Source organism: Chiloscyllium punctatum, chromosome 26, assembly GCF_047496795.1.
Source record: "Chiloscyllium punctatum isolate Juve2018m chromosome 26, sChiPun1.3, whole genome shotgun sequence".
NCBI lineage: Eukaryota > Metazoa > Chordata > Chondrichthyes > Orectolobiformes > Hemiscylliidae > Chiloscyllium > Chiloscyllium punctatum.
In genome coordinates this window covers 80,566,081-80,584,233 of record NC_092764.1, presented here as the reverse complement: position 1 = coordinate 80,584,233, position 18,153 = coordinate 80,566,081, and the positions used below count along the sequence as shown (strand labels likewise).

At 45.9% G+C, this 18,153-nt stretch overlaps 1 protein-coding gene across 1 annotated transcript in view; it reads left to right on the top strand.

The window, feature by feature from the left end:
- LOC140496227 (uncharacterized) overlaps nucleotides 1-18,153 on the top strand; it is a 105,520-nt gene that overhangs the window by 17,975 nt on the left and 69,392 nt on the right. The window contains exon 4 of the mRNA XM_072595728.1: nucleotides 13,386-13,490. Coding sequence (XP_072451829.1) covers nucleotides 13,386-13,490 — 105 coding nt within the window. The remainder of the gene's footprint in view (nucleotides 1-13,385; nucleotides 13,491-18,153) is intronic.

Genomic DNA, 18,153 nt, shown 5'->3' with positions numbered 1-18,153 from the left:
AGTCCACACCTACCCTCCGAATAGCAACCCACCCAGACCCATTCCCCTACATTTACCCCTGACTAACACTATAGGGCAATTTAGCATGGCCAATTCACCTGATCTACACATCTTTGGACTGTGGGAGAAAACTGGAGCACCTTGAGAAAACCCACGCAGACACGGGGAGAATGTGCAAACTCCACACAGTGGCCTGAGGCGGGAATCAACCCCAGGTCCCTAGCACTGTGAGGCAGCAGTGCTAGCCACTGAGCCACTGTGCTTTATCCTAAGAGAATCCTGGACAAGGACTCCCATGTCTCTTTGCGCTTCAGATTCTGAATGTTGTCCTCATTTAGAAAATAGTCTATGCCTGTATTCTTCCTACCAAAGTGCAGGACATCACACCTTCCCATGTTGTATTCCATCTGTCACTTCTTTGCTCACTCTCCTAACCTGTCCAAATCGTTCTGCAGCTTCCCCACCTCTTCAGTGCTACCTGTCCCTCTACCTGTTTGTACCATTTGCAATCTTAGCTAGAGTACCCTCAATTCCTTAATCTAGATTGTTAATGTAAAGTTGTAGTGAAAAGTTGTGATCCGAACACTGAGCCTTGTGAAACATCACTAGTCACTGGATTTCACCCCGAGAAAGTCCCTTTTATCCCCTCTCTCTGCTTTCTGCCAGACAGCCAAGCTTCTATCCTTGCTAGCATCTTGCCTCTGACACCATGGCCCTTATCTTACTCAGCAGGGTCCCGTAAGGCACCTTGTCAAAGGCCTTCTGGAAGTCTAGGTAGATAACATCCATTGGCTCTTCTTGGTCTAACCTGCATATTCTGGATTAGTGGTGCTGGAAGAGCACAGCAGTTCAGGCAGCATCCAAGGAGCAGTGAAATTGGATGCTGCCTGAACTGCTGTGCTCTTCCAGCACCACTAATCCAGAATTTGGTTTCCAGCATCTGCAATCATTGTTTTTACCTCGTTGATTCTAACCTGCATATTACCTCCTCAAAGAATTCTAACAGATTTGTCAGGCAGACCTCCCCTTGATGATATCATGCTGACTTTGTCCTATTTTACCACGCACTTCCAAGTATTGAAAAATTATATTCTTCACAATGAACTTCAAAATCTTACCAACAACCAAGGTCAGGCTAATCAGCATGTAATTTCCTGTCTTTTGCCTTCTTCCCTTCTCAAATGCGGAGTTACAATAGAGATTTTCCAGTCCTCTGGGATCCTCCCTGACTCCAGCGATTCCTAAAAGATCACCACTAATGCCTCCACTATCTCCATCCGAACTCTGGGGTGTGGGCCATCCCACCCAGGTGAGTTATCCACCTTCAGACATTTCAGTTTTTCGAGCACCTTCTCCTTGGTGATGGCCACCATACCCACCTCTGCCCCCTCACTCTCTCTTGAATTTTTGGGATATTACTCATGTCTTCCACTGTGAAGATTAATGCAAAATACTTATTCAGTTCCTCAGCCATTTCTTTGTTCCCCATTACTACTTCCCCAGCATCACTTTGCAGTGGCCCAATATCCACTTTGCCTCTCATAAGTCCTTTACATATCTAAAGAAACTCTCATAATCTTCGGGATAGCTTACCCTCATGTTTAATTTTCTGCCTCATTTCTTTTCCCAGTGTCCTCTGGTCTTTGTAGGCTTCCCAATCCTCTGGCTTCCCACTGCTCTTTGCCACATTATGTGCTTTCATTTTTGCTTTTATGCTGTCTCTGACTTCCCTAGTCAGCCGTGGTTGCTTTATCCTCCCTTCAGTATGCTTCTTTTCTCTAAGGATGAATGTTTGCTGCATCTCCCGAATTACTCCCAGAAACCCCTGCCACTGCTGTTTCACTGTCCTTCCTGCTAGGCTTGTCTCCCAGTCAATTCTGGTCAGCTCCTCCCTCATGCCTCTGTAGTTGTATTTATTCAACTGTAATACTGTTACCCCTGATTCTATCTTTGGCTTCTCAAATTGCAGTGTAGATTCTATCATATTATGGTCACTGCCACCTAAGGGTTCCTTCACCTTCAATTCCCTTATCAAGTTTGCCTCATTGCACAACACTAAATCCAGTATTGCCTGTTCCCTAGTGGGGTCTGTCACAAGCTGCTCCAAAAGGCCATCTAGTAGACATTCTATAAATGCCTTTTCTTGCGATCCACTACCAACTTGATTTTTCCAGTCCGCCTGCATACTGAAATCTCCCATGTTCACCGTAACCTTGCCTTTCTTACTTGTTTTTTCTATCTCTTGGTGTATCTTGTGCCCCAAATCCTGACTGCTGTTCAGAGGCCTGTACATAACTCCCACAATGTACTTTTATTTTACCTTTTGTGGTTTGTCAACTCGACCCACACAGATTCTACATCATCTAACGGTACTTCGTTTCTTGCTACTGATTTAATTTCATTTCTTATGAATGAGGCAACCCCAAACCCTCCGGACCTGCCTGTCTTTTCGATAGAATGTGTATCCTTGGATATTCAGCTCCCAATCCCGATCCCCTTGTAGCCATATCGCTGTGATGCTCATCACCTCACACCCGCCAATTTTGATCTGCACCACAAGCTCATTTAACTTATTCCTTGTACTGCGTACATTCAGATATACCTTCAGTCCTGTATTGATTGTCCCTCTTCTCAATATCATTTATTAATCGAGTTTGCTTGAAGTTTGATTGCTAACCCTTTCCAGACACTCTCTCCTAGTTTCTGTGCTGGAGCTTGAATAACCTCTCCTGAGTTCTTTCTTTTTCATTTTGTATTTTTCTGTGCAGTTGAATCCACCCCTGCAAATATTAATCTGCTGCTTTGTTTCCCATTGGCCATGATACTACTTGGAGATTTACCCATCCTTTCCCTCACCCCCCAAGTTTCTAGTTTAAAGTCCTGTTGACCACCCTATTTACCCTTTTCACTAAAACAGTGGTCTCTGTTTGGTTCATGTGGAGGCCATCCCAACGATATTGCAAAAGTTGAATAGAATCAGATCACTTCTAACTGGATAATCTGAACAATGACCAAGGGGGAAAGTCCCAGCTTTGTAGTGTTGCTTGTGATGAGACTACATGAGCCCTGTGCCCCCCTGGAGATGTGTGCTGTTGTGCCAGCTGTTTCCAGGATACCCCACATGGTACAGCCTCTGGAGAAGGTGCCCCCTTAGCCCTGTGTGTTACTGGAACCAGGTGATGAGCTGCTATCCTGGTTTTACACAGCAGCCTCCCTGCCTGATGTAATACTGAATTCCCCAACTTGGACCACCCAGGGCCAAGCACCAAACATGTGCATCACAGAATCTTTATTCAGGAACATAGCCAGTGACATGGACAAATGGGAACTGATCATCCTTGTGCAGTGTCCGAGTGCCTGTCCTGGTGTTCCTGTCCAGCTTTACCCCATTGGTTACTGCATGGTTAGTGGAAGGCAGCTGACTTCCAATGGGGGAGACTGCAGGTGGCTTTTGCAGGATTTCCTGGGGAAACCCTGGGCCTGGCTTCAGACTGAACCATCTCACAACAGACAGCAGCTGTCTGGACTGACAGGGTAAGGGACAACAGCAAGGGGACTGGTGGAGTGGCCACAGTGAGAGCACAAATGCTGTAACCCTGAGAGAGGGCAGCAGGTTGATGCTCCAAGGTGCCTCTGCCAGTACCCCAGGCAGCATCCCCAGATCCCTAGTGATCTGTTGGAGGATGAGCTGCTGGCCTGCTCCAAGAGCCTGCAAACCCCTTTGCCCACTGGGATCCACAGACATGTTCACAGCAGGTCTGAGCCTGCATGGGACCAAGCACGACCTCAGTCTGAACTCACACTGCAGCATTGAGGGGTTTCTTGGCTTCTGTCTGTGCTTCAGTAGAGGCTGGGACAGTGAGCACAGATACTGGATCACTGCCCTGTCAGCTGCTGCACTCAAGGAGCTGGCTCCCACTGTCCCAGGGGGAAATGATGGGATCCAAGCTCTGTACAGTGCCCTCTGTCACATTGGGACTGAGCTTCACCATGCCCTTTGATAGGCTGTCTGACATGGCCTGCTAATGTACCAAGCATCTCAGTGTGCATTCCCATCAACCTCCTTCTGTAGGCCTCCCATTAATGTCCCCATCTGTGTTCCCTGCAGCAGAACCTATCTCATTTGTTGCTCTGTACGTAGCATCACCGGCCTTCAAAGATTTGAAAATTTCAGGGATTTAAATTCAGGGATTAAATTACAGGGATGCAAATAGATGTGTCGTTCTGTGAGGATCATCAAAATCATAATGTTTCTTTCCCCATTCGTTCCTGCATCACTTGCAGTAAGATAAATCAGCCCATTCTTCTGTTGTCAGAGTGAACTGAAGGCTGTTGCTGACAAGGTGGCAAACTGCTTCCTCTTTACTCCTGGGTTTTTCTGCCACACAATGAGTTTTGGGTTTGAGACAGACTGGTTGAGGGGAAGGCATGTGAAAGCCTATCTCAGACCTGTTCTTCAAAGTAACACTATTTATGAGACTTATACAAATACTAAGATACATGGCAGTCTTATACCAGCATCTGACTTCTCATTACAGCAGGGAATGATTAATCTGTTTCCTTCCAGTGTTGATGCCCATGTCTTCCAGAGAGTCACACCTTCCAGTGTTTTTCCCAGTGTATTTATACCCAGTGATGTGCAGCTCTGTGACATCTCAGCAAGCTTGCTCCAGGGTCCTATTACCCTGACACAAAGGTCATTTGGACCCCATTATTTCAGATACATCTGCCCAGTTTCAGGGAAGTCTCCCATTTAGTTGCTGAGTTCCTGCTCATGCACTTAGACTTGCCATTGCTCCTAAACACAGTCATTCCAAAATCACCTTTCGTCAGATTTTAGCTCAGCAGTGTATAACTTCCCTTTCAGAGTGACAGACAACCTTTTAAAACCTCCTCTGTCTGAAAAAGTTACCCCTTAGGCCCCTTTTAAATTTTTCCACTCTCACCCTAATTCTGGACTCCCCCCACCCCAGGGAAAAGACCTTATTTATTTCTCCTTTCCATGCCCCTCATGATTTTATAAACTTCTATAAAGTCACCCCTCAGCCTCCGATGCTCCAGGGAAAACAGCCCCAGTCTATTCAGCCTCTCTCTATAGAGACTAGAATTGCACGCAATATTCCAACAGTGGCCTAACCAATGTCCTGTACAGCTGCAACATAACCTCCCAACTCCTTTACTCAATGCTCTGACCAATAAAGGAAAGCATACCAAACACCTTCTTCACTATCCTATCTGCCTGAGACTCCTTTTTCAAGGAACTATGAACCTGCACTCCAAGGTCTCTTTGTTCAACAACACTAGGACCTTACCATTAAATGTAAAAGTTCTGCTCTGATTCGCTTTTCCAAAATGCAGTACCTCACATTTATCTAAATTAAACTCCATCTGCCAGTCCTCAGCTCATTGGCCCATCTGATCAAGATCCCATTGCACTCTGGGGTAACCTTCTTCACTGTCCACTATACCTCCAATTTTGGTGTCATCTGCAAACTTGCTAACTATACCTCCTATATTCACATCCAAATCATTTACATAAATGATGAAAAGCAGTGGACCCAGCACCGATCCTTGTGGCACTCCACTGGTCACAGGCCTCCAGTCTGAAAAACAACCCTCCACCACCACCCTCTGTCTTCTACATTCAAGCCAGTTCTGTATCCAAATAGTTTGTTCTCACTGTATTCCATGAGATCGAACATTGTTCCTCATGAACTGGCTAGCATTGTCGAATGCCTTACTGAAGTCATATAGACTATGAACACCACTCTGTCTTCATCAATTCTCTTTGTTATTTCTTCAGAAAACTCAATCAGGTTCATGACATATAATTTCCCATGCACAAAGCCACGTTGACTATCCCTAATTAGTCCTTGTCTTTCCAAATACATGTACATCCTGTCCCTCAGGACTCCCACCATCAATCTCAGCCTCACCAGTCTATAGTTCCCTGACTTTTCCTTACCACCTTTCTTAAATAGTGGCACCATGTTAGCCATACTCCAGTCTACCAGCACCTCACCCGTAACTATCGATGATACAAATACTTCCCTAGCTTCCCACAGAGTTCTGGGGCACACCTGATCAGGTCCTGGGGATTTATCCACTTTTATGCATTACAAGATATCCAGCACCACCACCTCTGTAATATGGATATTTTTCAAGATGTCACCAGCTATTTCCCCACATTCTATATCTTCCAGGTCCTTCTCCACACTAACACTGATGCAAAATACTCATATAGTACCTCCCCATCTCCTGTGGTTCAGTAATTTCAAAAGGAAATTTCATGGGCACTTGAGGACGATAAACTGGTAGCCTACAGAGTAAATCAAGGGAAATGGAAGGGAGTAGATGATTCTACAAAGAGTCATCTTGAACTCAATGGTCTGAATGCTTCCTTCTGGACAATAATGCATAGTAATGAAAATGACAAAGTGAGACGGGAAAGTAGTTATGAAGAAGATGCAAAGAGATTGCAAAAGGAGGTGGACAGCTAAAGTGAGTGGAGAAGAACATGGTTGGAATATAAATGCATCAAAGTTATGCATTAAGACCTGGACAATAGTCAGGTGTGTGTTCAGAGATATTCAGTGCAGTCACTGGGATTCAGAGGTATTTAGCACAGACACTGAGGTTCAAGGAATGTAGGTTATTCAGTATAGAAACTGGAGTTCCGCAGTAGTCACACCAGCCATAGAGGTTTTCTCTGTAGCCATGGGGATCTCCAGCACTGTTGACAAGACAGCTCTGTACATACGATGAACAGTTGTTTTGAGAATGTGCCAGCCCTTGTCTGTCAGTGATGGGACAATGGGATTGAGACATCATTGCCCACTCCCACTTGTCCATTCCACATTTCCCTCACTCCCAAGTCCTATTGCCATTGGGCCTTTTTTTGACCATGGGAGCAACACTTGCTCCTGTGCCAACACCAAGATGGGCACTTTGGGAATTACATTCTGTTGTGGTTCTGTTCGCCAAGCTGGAAATTTGTCTTGCAAATGTTTTGTCCCCTGTCTAGGTGACATCCTCAGTGCTTGGGAGCCTCCTGTGAAGCGCTTCTGTGATGTTTCCTCCGGCATTTATAGTGATTTGTACCTGCTGCTTCTGGTTGTCAGTTCCAGCTGTCCGCTGCAGTGGCCGGTATATTGGGCCCAGGTCGATGTGTTTATTGATTGAATCTGTGGATGAATCCCATGCCTCTAGGAATTCCCTGGCTGTTCTCTGTTTGGCTTGTCCTATAATAGTATTGTTGTCCCAGTCAAATTCATGTTGCTTGTCATCTGCACGTGTGGCTACTAAGGATAGCTGGTCGTGTCGTTTCGTGGCTAGTTGGTGTTCATGGATGCGGATCGTTAGCTGTTTTCCTGTTTGTACTATGTAGTGTTTTGTGCAGTCCTTGCATGGGATTTTGTACACTACATTATACACTGATTGGGAGCAGATGTTCGCAGGTAAAGAGTTGGCTGGAAAATGGGAAGCCTTCAGAAATGAGATAATGAGAATTCAGAGAAAGTATATTCCTGTCAGGGTGAAAGGAAAGGCTGGTAGGTATAGGGAATGTTGGATGACTAAAGAAATTGAGGGTTTGGTTAAGAAAAAGAAGGAAGCATATGTCAGGTATAGACAGGATAGATCGAGTGATTCCTTAGAAGAGTATAAAGGAAGTAGAGTATACTTAACATGGAAATCAGGAGGGCAAAAAGGGGACATTAAATAGCTTTGGCAAAGAGGATTAAGGAGAATCCAAAGCGTTTTTTCAAATACATGAAGGGCAAAAGGTTAAATAGGGAGAGAATACAGCCCCTCAAAGATCAGCAAGGCGGCCTTTGTGTGGAACTGCAGAAAATGGGGGAGATACTAAATGAGTATTTTGCATCAGCATTTACTGTGGAAAAGGATATGGAAGATATAGAAAGTAGTGAAATAGATGGGGACACCTTGTAAAATGTCCATATTACAGAGGAGGAAGTGCTGGATGTCTTGAAATGGTTAAAAGTGGATAAATCCCCAGGACCTGATCAGGTGTACCCTCGAACTCTGTGGGAAGCTAGAGAAGTGATTGCTGGGCCTCTTACTGAGATATTTGTATCATCGATAGTCACAGGTGAGGTGCCGGAAGACTGGAGGTTGGCTAACGTGGTGCCACTGTTTAAGAAGGGCGATAAAGACAAGCCAGGGAACTATAGACCAGTGAGCCTGATGTCGGTGGTGGGCAACTTGTTGGAGGGAATCCTGAGGGACAGGATATACATGTATTTGGAAAGGCAAGGACAGATTCGGGATAGTCAATATGGCTTTGTGCGTGGGAAATCATGTCGCACAAACTTGATTGAGGTTTTTGAAGAAGTAACAAAGAGGCTTGTGGGCACAGCGGTAGATGTGATCGATACGGACTTCAGTAAGGCGTCCACAATGTTCCCTATGGGAGACTGGTTATCAAGGTTAAATCTCACAGAATAAAGGGAAAACCAGCCATTTGGATACAGAACTGGCTCAAAGGTAGAAGACAGAGGGTGGTGGTGGATGGTTGATTTTCAGACTGGAGGCCTGTGACCAGTGGAGTGCCACAAGGATCGGTGCTGGGTCCTCTACTTTTTGTCATTTACGTAAATGATTTAAATATAAGCATAAGAGATACAGTTAGTAAGTTTGCAGATGACACCAAAATTGGAGGTGCAGTGGACAGCGAAGAGGGTTATCTCAGATTACAACAGGATCTTGTCCAGATGGGCCAATGGGCTGAGAAGTGGCAGATGGAGTTTAATTCAGATAAATGTGAGGTGCTGCATTTTGGGAAAGCAAATCTTAGCACGACTTATACACTTAATGGCAAGGTCCTAGGGAGTGTTGCTGAACAAAGAGACCTTGGAGTGCAGATTCATAGCTCCTTGAAAGTAGAGTCACAGGTAAATAGGATAGTGAAGAAGGTGTTTGATATGCTTTCCTTTATTGGTCAGAGTATTGAGTACAGGAGTTGGGAGGTCATGTTGTGGCTATACAGGACATTGGTTAGACCACTGTTGGAATATTGCGTGCAATTCTGGTCTCCTTCCTATCGGAAAGATGTTGTGAAACCTGAGAGGGTTCAGGAAAGATTTACAAGGATGTTGCCAGGGTTGGAGGATTTGAGCTACAGGGAGAGGCTGAACAGGCTGGGGCTGTTTTCCCTGGAGCATCGGAGGCTGAGGGGTGACCATATTTATCCTATCCCACAAGGGCAGCATTATGTGGGGCATGGATAGGATAAATAAGCAAAGTATTTTCCTAAGGGTCAGGGAGTCCAGAACTAGAGGGCATAGGTTTAGGGTGAGAGGGGAAAGATATAAAAGGGACCTAAGGGGCAACTTTTTCACGCAGAGGGTGGTACGTGTGTGGAATGAACTGCCAGAGGATGTGGTGGAGCCTGATATAATTGCAACATTTAACAGGCATTTGGATGGATATATGAATAGGAAGGGTTTGGAGGGATTAGATTAGATTAGATTAGATTACTTACAGTGTGGAAACAGGCCCTTCGGCCCAACAAGTCCACACCGCCCTGCCGAAGCGTAACCCACCCATACCCCTACATCTATATCTATATCTACCCCTTACCTAATGCTATGGGCAATTTAGCATGGCCAATTCACCTGACCTGCACATCTTTGGAGTGTGGGAGGAAACCGGAGCACCCGGAGGAAACCCACGCAGATACGGGGAGAACGTGCAAACGTTATGGGCTGCGAGCTGGCAGGTGGGACTAGATGGGGTTGGGATATCTGGTCAGCATGGACGGGTTGGACTGAAGGGTCTGTTTCCATACTGTACATCTCTATGACTCTATGACTTAGAACAGAATAGATTAAACCCTCGAGATCACTGAACCTAAATAAAAACTAGCATCACTCTCCTAGTTCTGACCTAGTTCTTGAGTGGGACCTAAGAAAACAATCATACACTTATATAAAAGGATGTAGGAAGCAGGTAATGAATCATATTGAGGATTTATCCCCTTCCAGAGATGCTCAGGCATTTTCTTTGGGAATGACAGAGTCAGGACAATCTAGCTTGAAATGTTGATACTTTAACACCTTTTTTGTGTCACTGTCTTGGCCAATGTTTAATACCCATAGTAAATTGCACTGGAGAGGAGCAAATCCTTGGAGTTTAGGTACACTAAGAGTGGTGTGAGGAAGAGGTTCAGTTTTTTTATCCAACAATAGTGATGGAATGGCATATAATTCCAAGTCAGAATAACATAAGACTTGGAGAAGGGACTCGCAGTTTGTGGTGATCACTTGCATCTGCTGCCCTTGTCCTTCTAGATTCTCGGATCATGGCTACTGGGAGAGTATGGATGAGATTTTTTTAAGTATCAAAAATATACTTTATTCACTGAACATGAACAAAAATATACTTTATTCATTATGTACATACACAGTTCGTGAACTCATTTCAGATCAATAGTCTTTGCTTACAGAGCAGAAAACAAACATTGCTTTTGGCATTCTCTATATATACAAATCAATGCTTGGCATTGAACTCAGGCATCAGAGAGGGTCCAATTACTGGATGGACCCCCATTATGCTTTGGTGGAAGGACCTTTTATGGTGATCTTTCCCCACTGCACCTTGGTAATAGTTTTCCCAAGCTTCACTGCGTCCCTCAGCACAGTCCTTGATCTTGGAATGTCTGTAACACTCAAGCAGTGTCAACTCTTTCAACTGGAAGATCAGCAGGTTTTGGGCAGAACAAAGAGCATCGTTCACTGAGTTGAAGATCATCCAGGCACAGTTGCTGTTTTCCAAAGTGTGCATTCCGTGGGACAGACGAAAGAGCATAGAGTCCCGCGTCATGGATCTGCTCAGATCAAACATCGACAGAAACCCCTGCATCCCTCTCCAGACTTCCTTCCCATAGGCACATTCCAGAAGGTGGTGTGTGACAGTCTCACCCCCTCCACAGCCGCTTCAAGGGCAGCGTGTGGTGGTACACAGAGTCCGGGTGTACATGAAGGATCCCACCGGCAGAGCCCTTCCCACCACTGGCAAAGCAATGCCCTTATGTATGTTAGAAAGTTCTGGTGCTGAGGCATTCTGCCAAATAACTTTGACAGTCTGCTCAGGGAACCACTCGATATGATCCACCCTCTCATTTTCCCAAAGTGTCTTGTGGACGCTGTGTGCAGACCACTTCCTGATAGACTTGGGGTCAAAGGTGTTTTCCTCTACAAATTTCTCTACAAGAGACAGGTGATATGGGACGGTGCAACTACTTGGAGCATTCCACAGCAGCGAGGCCAGCCCAGTCCTTCGTAACACCAGGGACAGGGAGAACCTCAAGAAGTAGTGACACTTGGTGTTTGCGAATTGAGTATCTGTGGACAGGTTGTTGCAGCCGCACACAAAGGTGGCCATCAGGGTGAGGGTAGCATTGTGTATGTTGTCCCCCCATTTGTCAAGATCTTTATAACTAATGTCCCATTGGACTTGGTCCATCTTTCACCTCCTAATAAACTGCAAGATAGCCTGGGTGACTGCAGTGACACATTTCAGGGTAATAGGTCAGGGCCAGTGTCACGTATAACAATACTGAGAATACCTCACACCTGATTACCAGATTTTTCCTGTAAATGTGTTCCCATCTGCCTAGTTTCTACCTCGCTTTTGTGACACGCTCCTATCAGGTTCTGGCACACACCCCAGCCCCACTGTACCAAATAACCAGCACCTTCAGGTTCTCTGTCCTTCCGGTGAAAGGGATAAAGGATTGGTCGGCCCAGTTACCAACAAGCATGGCCTCGCTTTTGCCATAATTTACTTTGGCAGCCGAGGCCCATTCAAACTGGTCACAGGTGCACATCAGGCTGTGCACTGACAGCAGCTTTAACATCAAGGCTCCTGCTGCCTGCAATAGTCGCCCCTCTCGACCTCACATCCCTCCTAATGGATTCGACAAAAGATTCTATACAGCATACAAACAAAGCAGGAGAGAGTAGACAGCCCGGCCTGACTCCAGCTCAGATTGGGAAGCTTTCTGTTTCTCACACATTGAAAGCCCATTTTGGAGAATACATCCCACATCTAAGTGTATGATATCCTGGCAAAGGTCTCCTCCTGGTCCAGGCTGATGAGATGTGTCCTCCAACCCACCCACCCCACCCCCTGTATCCTCTCATTAGGCGATCATAACCATGGGGAGCTCAAGGCTCTCAGCCATCTTCTTGCTCGGTACAGCACATGTTTGGTCAGGGTGAATTACCGGTCCCTCGGCAGGTCTGCCCCGATTGGATATGACGACCTCAGTCAGGATTTTGAAATCGACGTTCAAGAGCGAAATTAGTCGCCAATTTCAAATTTCCTTCCTCTCACCCTTTCACTTGTCAATGAGGGTGATGATATCTTTCCTCGTGGATTCGCACATGGTACCTGCCAGATGCATACTATCATACACCTCCAGCGGGTCCTGGCCAATCACGTCCCACAGAGCGGAGTACAAGCAATATTACAGTGCATCTTGTAGATGTTAACTATGAACACTAACTGGCTCATCGGAGGTGACAGAAAAGATGCATCCATTTTAGGATTGGGTTGCCCTGGAGCAGCCAGTGCCAGGTGTACTCAGTAATACCAGACCATGGGTCCTCCTGACATCACAAGATGAGTCTTTCATATTTACTGACCTGAATACAGACCCTGGGTATCAGGACTGCTCTTCCTGACAATACATTTGAGAAAGTCTTGCTGCCATTCCCCCTCTCTCATTGGTGTCACGTACTGGTACCATTGGTATCAGATTCCAACAGTCTGAACCTCAAACTCCTGGAGTGCCATCTTTGCCCATTCAACCTCTAACCTCAACCCCTGATTTTGTTTACCTGAGGACACTGTCACTCTATCAATAATCTGGTCTCGGTCTCCTGTCTGCCAAGAGCTACTGATTCAACCTGACTCCAACCAAATGCAGCCCTTGTATCAGAATCAGGGGGTGACTGGGCATCATCATTACTGACAGGGTTTGCACCCCATGTCCTTCCACGTCCCAAACATCACTGTCTCTGTATTTCTGTTTCTGTCCCTGTGTAAAGTGTTGATCTGTCTCTCTGAACTCCCACTGGGGTGGACATCACTGATGTACTTTAATGTGTTAATGACCCATCCCCACAGTCTAGGGCAGGGCAGGCAGAAAGCTTCATGGAGGGTCTGGAGTTTTATCATTCACCCATTTCTGACAGCAAAGGGAGCTTCTGGGATTACAGTCCCTAAGGTAATATTTGTTACAATGAGGAAGCCTCCTCTGTTCACCCTCACCACAGAAATGAAGATCATTGAAATGTTTCTGTGTGTTTTGTAAATCCTCTGAGTGGATGTTTAACCATTCACTCTGTGTGTTGTTACAGGGCCAGGAGAGGAAAGTTGTCTCGGCTCATCTTACAATCCAAATGGGGAGCTCGGATTACTTCACCACAACTCTGAAAATTACATTTCAGAACCTACTATTCAAGGTGAGATAAACCTCCACAATATCATTGAGCTGAGCCTGTGAACAGCCAGGTCTGACTGGATTGTGCAGCACAGTCTGGGTCATCTCCAGTGTTGATGAACAAGTTAAATTGTATGACCCAGAAATTCTATAGCCCTCAGGCCCTGTCTGGGCAGGTTTAAGGATTCGGAGCTGATCTCCTTGTCTCTTTAATGTCCAACAGAAGCTGTGATCATGATGAGGGTGTGGAATGTTATGATGCTGTACAAATGAGGATCGCTGTGCCTTGTGAGATATTTCCCATCACTTGTGTCCTGAAATTCCTCTGGAGGGTTTAGAAATGAGGGTCTGGGACAGGACAGAATGATTGTCCATCCCATGGAGGAGATGCTCAGGCATTTCCTTTAGGAATGACAGAGTCAGGACAATCTAGCTTGAAATGTTGATCCGGTGACACCTTTTTTGTGTCTCTGTCTTGGCCAGCGTTTATTCCCCATTGCAAATTTCACTGGAGAGGAGCAAATCCTTGGGGTTTAGATACTCTAAGAGTGGTGTTCGGACGGGGTTCAGGATTTTTACCCAACAATAGTGATGGAATGGCATATAATTCCAAGTCAGAATAACATAAAACTTGGAGAAGGGACTCGCAGGTTGTGGTGATCACTTGCATCTTTTGCCCTTGTCCTTCTAGATTCTCGAGTCATGGCTATCAGAAGAGCATGGATGAGATTATTTTTAGTATCAAAAATATACTTTATTCATTGAAGGATATCATTATGTACATACGCAGTTCGTGAACTCATTTCAGATCAATAGTCTTTGCTTACAGAGCAGAAAACAAACATTGCTTTTGGCATTCTCTATATTTACAAATCAACTCTTGGCATTGAACTCAGGCATCAGAGAGGGTCCAATTACTGGATGGACCCCCATTATGCTTTGGTGGAAGGACCTTTTATGGTAGTCTTTCCCCACTGCACCTTGGTAATAGTTGCCCCAAGCTTCACTGCGTCCCTCAGCACATAGTCCTTGACCTTGGAATGTCTGTAACAGAGCTGAAACTGTGTTGCTGGAAATATGTAGCAGGTCACGCAGCATCCAAGGAGCAGGAGAATCGATATTTCGGGCATGAGCCCTTCTTCAGGAAAGAGGGCTTCCTTAAGAAGGGCTCATGCCCGAAACATCGATTCTCCTGCTCCTTGGATGCTGCCTGACCTGCTGTGCTTTTCCAGCAACATATTTTCAGCTCTGATCTCCAGCATCTGCAGTCCTCACTTTCTCCTAATGTCTGTAACACTCAAGCAGTGTCAACTCTTTCAACTGGAAGACCAGCAAGTTTCGAGCAGACCAAAGAGCATCTATCACCAAGTTGATGATCATCCAGGCACAGTTGATGTTTGTCTGAGTGTGCATTCCGGGGGACAGACCATAGATCACAGAGTCCCACGTCATGGATCTGCTCGGGCCGACCCTCGACAGAAACCCCTGCATCCCTCTCCACACTTCCTTCGTATAGGCACATTCCAGAAGGTGGTGTGTGACAGTCTCACCCCCTCCACAGCTGCTTCAAGGGCAGCATGTGGTGGTACACAGAGTCCGGGTGTACATGAAGGATCCCACCGGCAGACCCCTTCCCACCACTGGCAAAGCAATGTCCTCATGTATGTTAGAAAGTGCTGGTGCTGAGGCATTCTGCCAAATAACTTTGACAGTCTGCTCAGGGAACCATTCGATATGATCCACCCTCTCATTTTCCCAAAGTGTCTTGAGGACACTGTGTGCAGACCACTTCCTGATGGACTTGGGGTCAAAGGTGTTTTCCTCCACAAATTTCTCTACAAGAGACAGGTGATATGGGACGGTGCAACTACTTGGAGCATTCCACAGCAGCGAGGCCAGCCCAGTCCTTCGTAACACCAGGGACAGGGAGAACCTCAAGAAGTAGTGACACTTGGTGTTTGCGAATTGAGTGTCTGTGGACAGGTTGTTGCAGCCGCACACAAAGGTGGCCATCAGGGTGAGGGTAGCATTGTGTATGTTGTGCCCCCATTTGTCAAGATCTTTATAACTAATGTCCCATTGGACTTGGTCCATCTTTCACCTCCAAATAAACTGCAAGATATTCTGGGTGACTGCAGTGACACATTTCAGAGTAATAGGTCAGGGCCGGTGTCATGTACAACAATACTGAGAATACCTCACACTTGATTACCAGATTTTTCTGCCTAGTTTCTACCTCGCTTTTGTGACACGCTCCTATCAGGTTCTGGCACACACCCCAGCCCCACTGTACCAAATAACCAGCACCTTCAGGTTCTCTGTCCTTCCGGTGAAAGGGATAAAGGATTGGTCGGCCCAGTTACCAACAAGCAAGACCTCGCTTTTGCCATGATTTACTTTGGCAGCTGAGGCCCATTCAAACTGGTCACAGGGGCACATCAGGCTGTGCACTGACAGCAGCTTTAACATTGAAGCTCCCAGCAAGACAGAACATGCGCAAAAGAGTGAGAATGTTTGAGCGAGATTGTGTGTGCATGCACAAAAGAGAGACCAGGTGTGCACATGCGAGGCAGAGAGAATGGGCATGCGAGAGAGAATGTGCTTGTGAGGAGAAAGAGTATGTGCGTGCGAGAGAGTGTGCGTGTGTTCGAAAGAGTGTGTATGCACTTTGTATGTGAGTGGGCCTGCGACAGAGGGTTTGCCCATGAGAGAGAGAGAGACTGTGTGCATGCCTGAAAGTGTGTGTGTGTGTGTGTGTGCGCACGCGCATGTGCGTTCGTGTGTTAGCATGTGTAACAGGAGAAGTTTTGGAGACGGAGAGAGAGACTGAATGTATGTGCATAAGTGTGGGAGTATGTGAAGGGTGAGTGTAGGACAGTGTGAGTGTGAGAGAGTGTTACAGTGTGTGTGAGAGAGATGTATGTATGTGAATGAGTGAGTGAGAGGGTGAGTGTGAGAGAGACAGTGAGTGAGAGGGTGAGTGTGAGAGAGACAGTGAGTGAGAGGGTGTGTGAATGTGCATGATCATGGTAGTGTGTATGAACGGTTCAAGTGTGCATTTGTCTGTAAGAATGAGTCTTGGATTGTGAGTGACTGTGTGTATCAGTGTGTGCACATCATGTGGATGTTTGTGTGAGTGTGTGTGAAGGACTGAATGTGGCGTGCAAGGGGGTGTGTGTGTGTACACATGTGAGAGAGCAAGTGAATGAGAGTGAGGGATGGTTTATGGTTTGTGAATCATAACTGGGTCAGGTACATAAACACGTGGTTTACGCACAGTCACATTATGGTGTGACAGCACTGACACTGAAACTGTGCACTCAGGTGGACACAAACACAGGCATGATCTCTCTTTCACACACACATACGTGGAAAAGAATTGTGGAGTTCAGGACGTCGCTAGCATCTTTACCAGACTGGGTGAGTTCTGGGCTGGGGTGGATAAAGGGACAAAAAGATGGAGAGGGAGCTGCTGCACAGTCTGTTCACACAGAGTGCGTTGTTGTATTTGTTCTTGATCCATCCATAAGAATCCAATCTGTAACTCACTCATGTTTATCTGTTATTCTAAATATAAACCACACCAAACCCTTTGATTAGATTCCAGTCTGTAACTCACCCAGTCTGTACAAACACCCCGCACTCCTCAATAAAATTCCAATCTGTAACTGGCTTCCATTTATTTAGGACTCTGTGCATAAACCACCTCAAACCCTCAATTAGATTTCGATCTGTAATTCACTCCTGGGTATGTGTTACTCTGCATAAAACCTACCCTGAACCCTATCAATTGATTCCAATGTGTAACTCACTCCCATGTGTCCGTGATTCTGTTTCTGAAACACCCCGAAAGGTACAAATGGGACTAACTCAGTTCAGGAAAACTGGTCAGCATGGACCAGTTGGGCCGAAGGGCCTGTTTCTGTGCTCCATGACTTTATAATTTCTATCATCTTGATAACTCACTCCTGAATAACTGTTACTCTGTGTAAAAACCACCTTGAACCCCTCAATTCGATTCCAGTCTGTAACACAGTTCTGGGGATCTGTCACTCTGTGTATAAACCAGCCAGATACCTCGATCAGATTCCTGCCTGTAACTAACTCCCAGGCATCAGTTACTGTGTGTATCAATCCTTCCCTACATCTCAATTAGATTCCTACCTACAATTCACTCACTGGTATCTGTTACTCTGAATATAAAGTCTCACCCCGAACCCCTCGATAAAATTCCTTTATGTACTCTCTTCTGAACTCCCTGTTATTCCAATTATAAATCCTCCTGAACTCTTCAATTGGATTCCTGTCTGGAGATAATCCTTGGTACCTGTTACTCTGTATATAAAGTCCATGGCCCGAAGTTCTCGATTAGATTCCTGTGTGTAACTCTCTTCTGGCTCTCTGTTGTTCCATTTATAACTTGCCCTGAACTCCTCAATTAGATGTTGTGGTTCTGTTCGTCGAGCTGGGAATTTGTGTTGCAAACGTTTCGTCCCCTGTCTAGGTGACATCCTCAGTGCTTGGGAGCCTCCTGTGAAGCGCTTCTGTGATCTTTCCTCCGGCCTTTATAGTGGTCTGTCTCTGCCGCTTCTGGTTGTCAGTTCCAGCTGTCTGCTGTAGTGGTCGGTATATTGGGTCCAGGTCGATGTGATTGTTGATAGAATCTGTGGATGAGTGCCATGCCT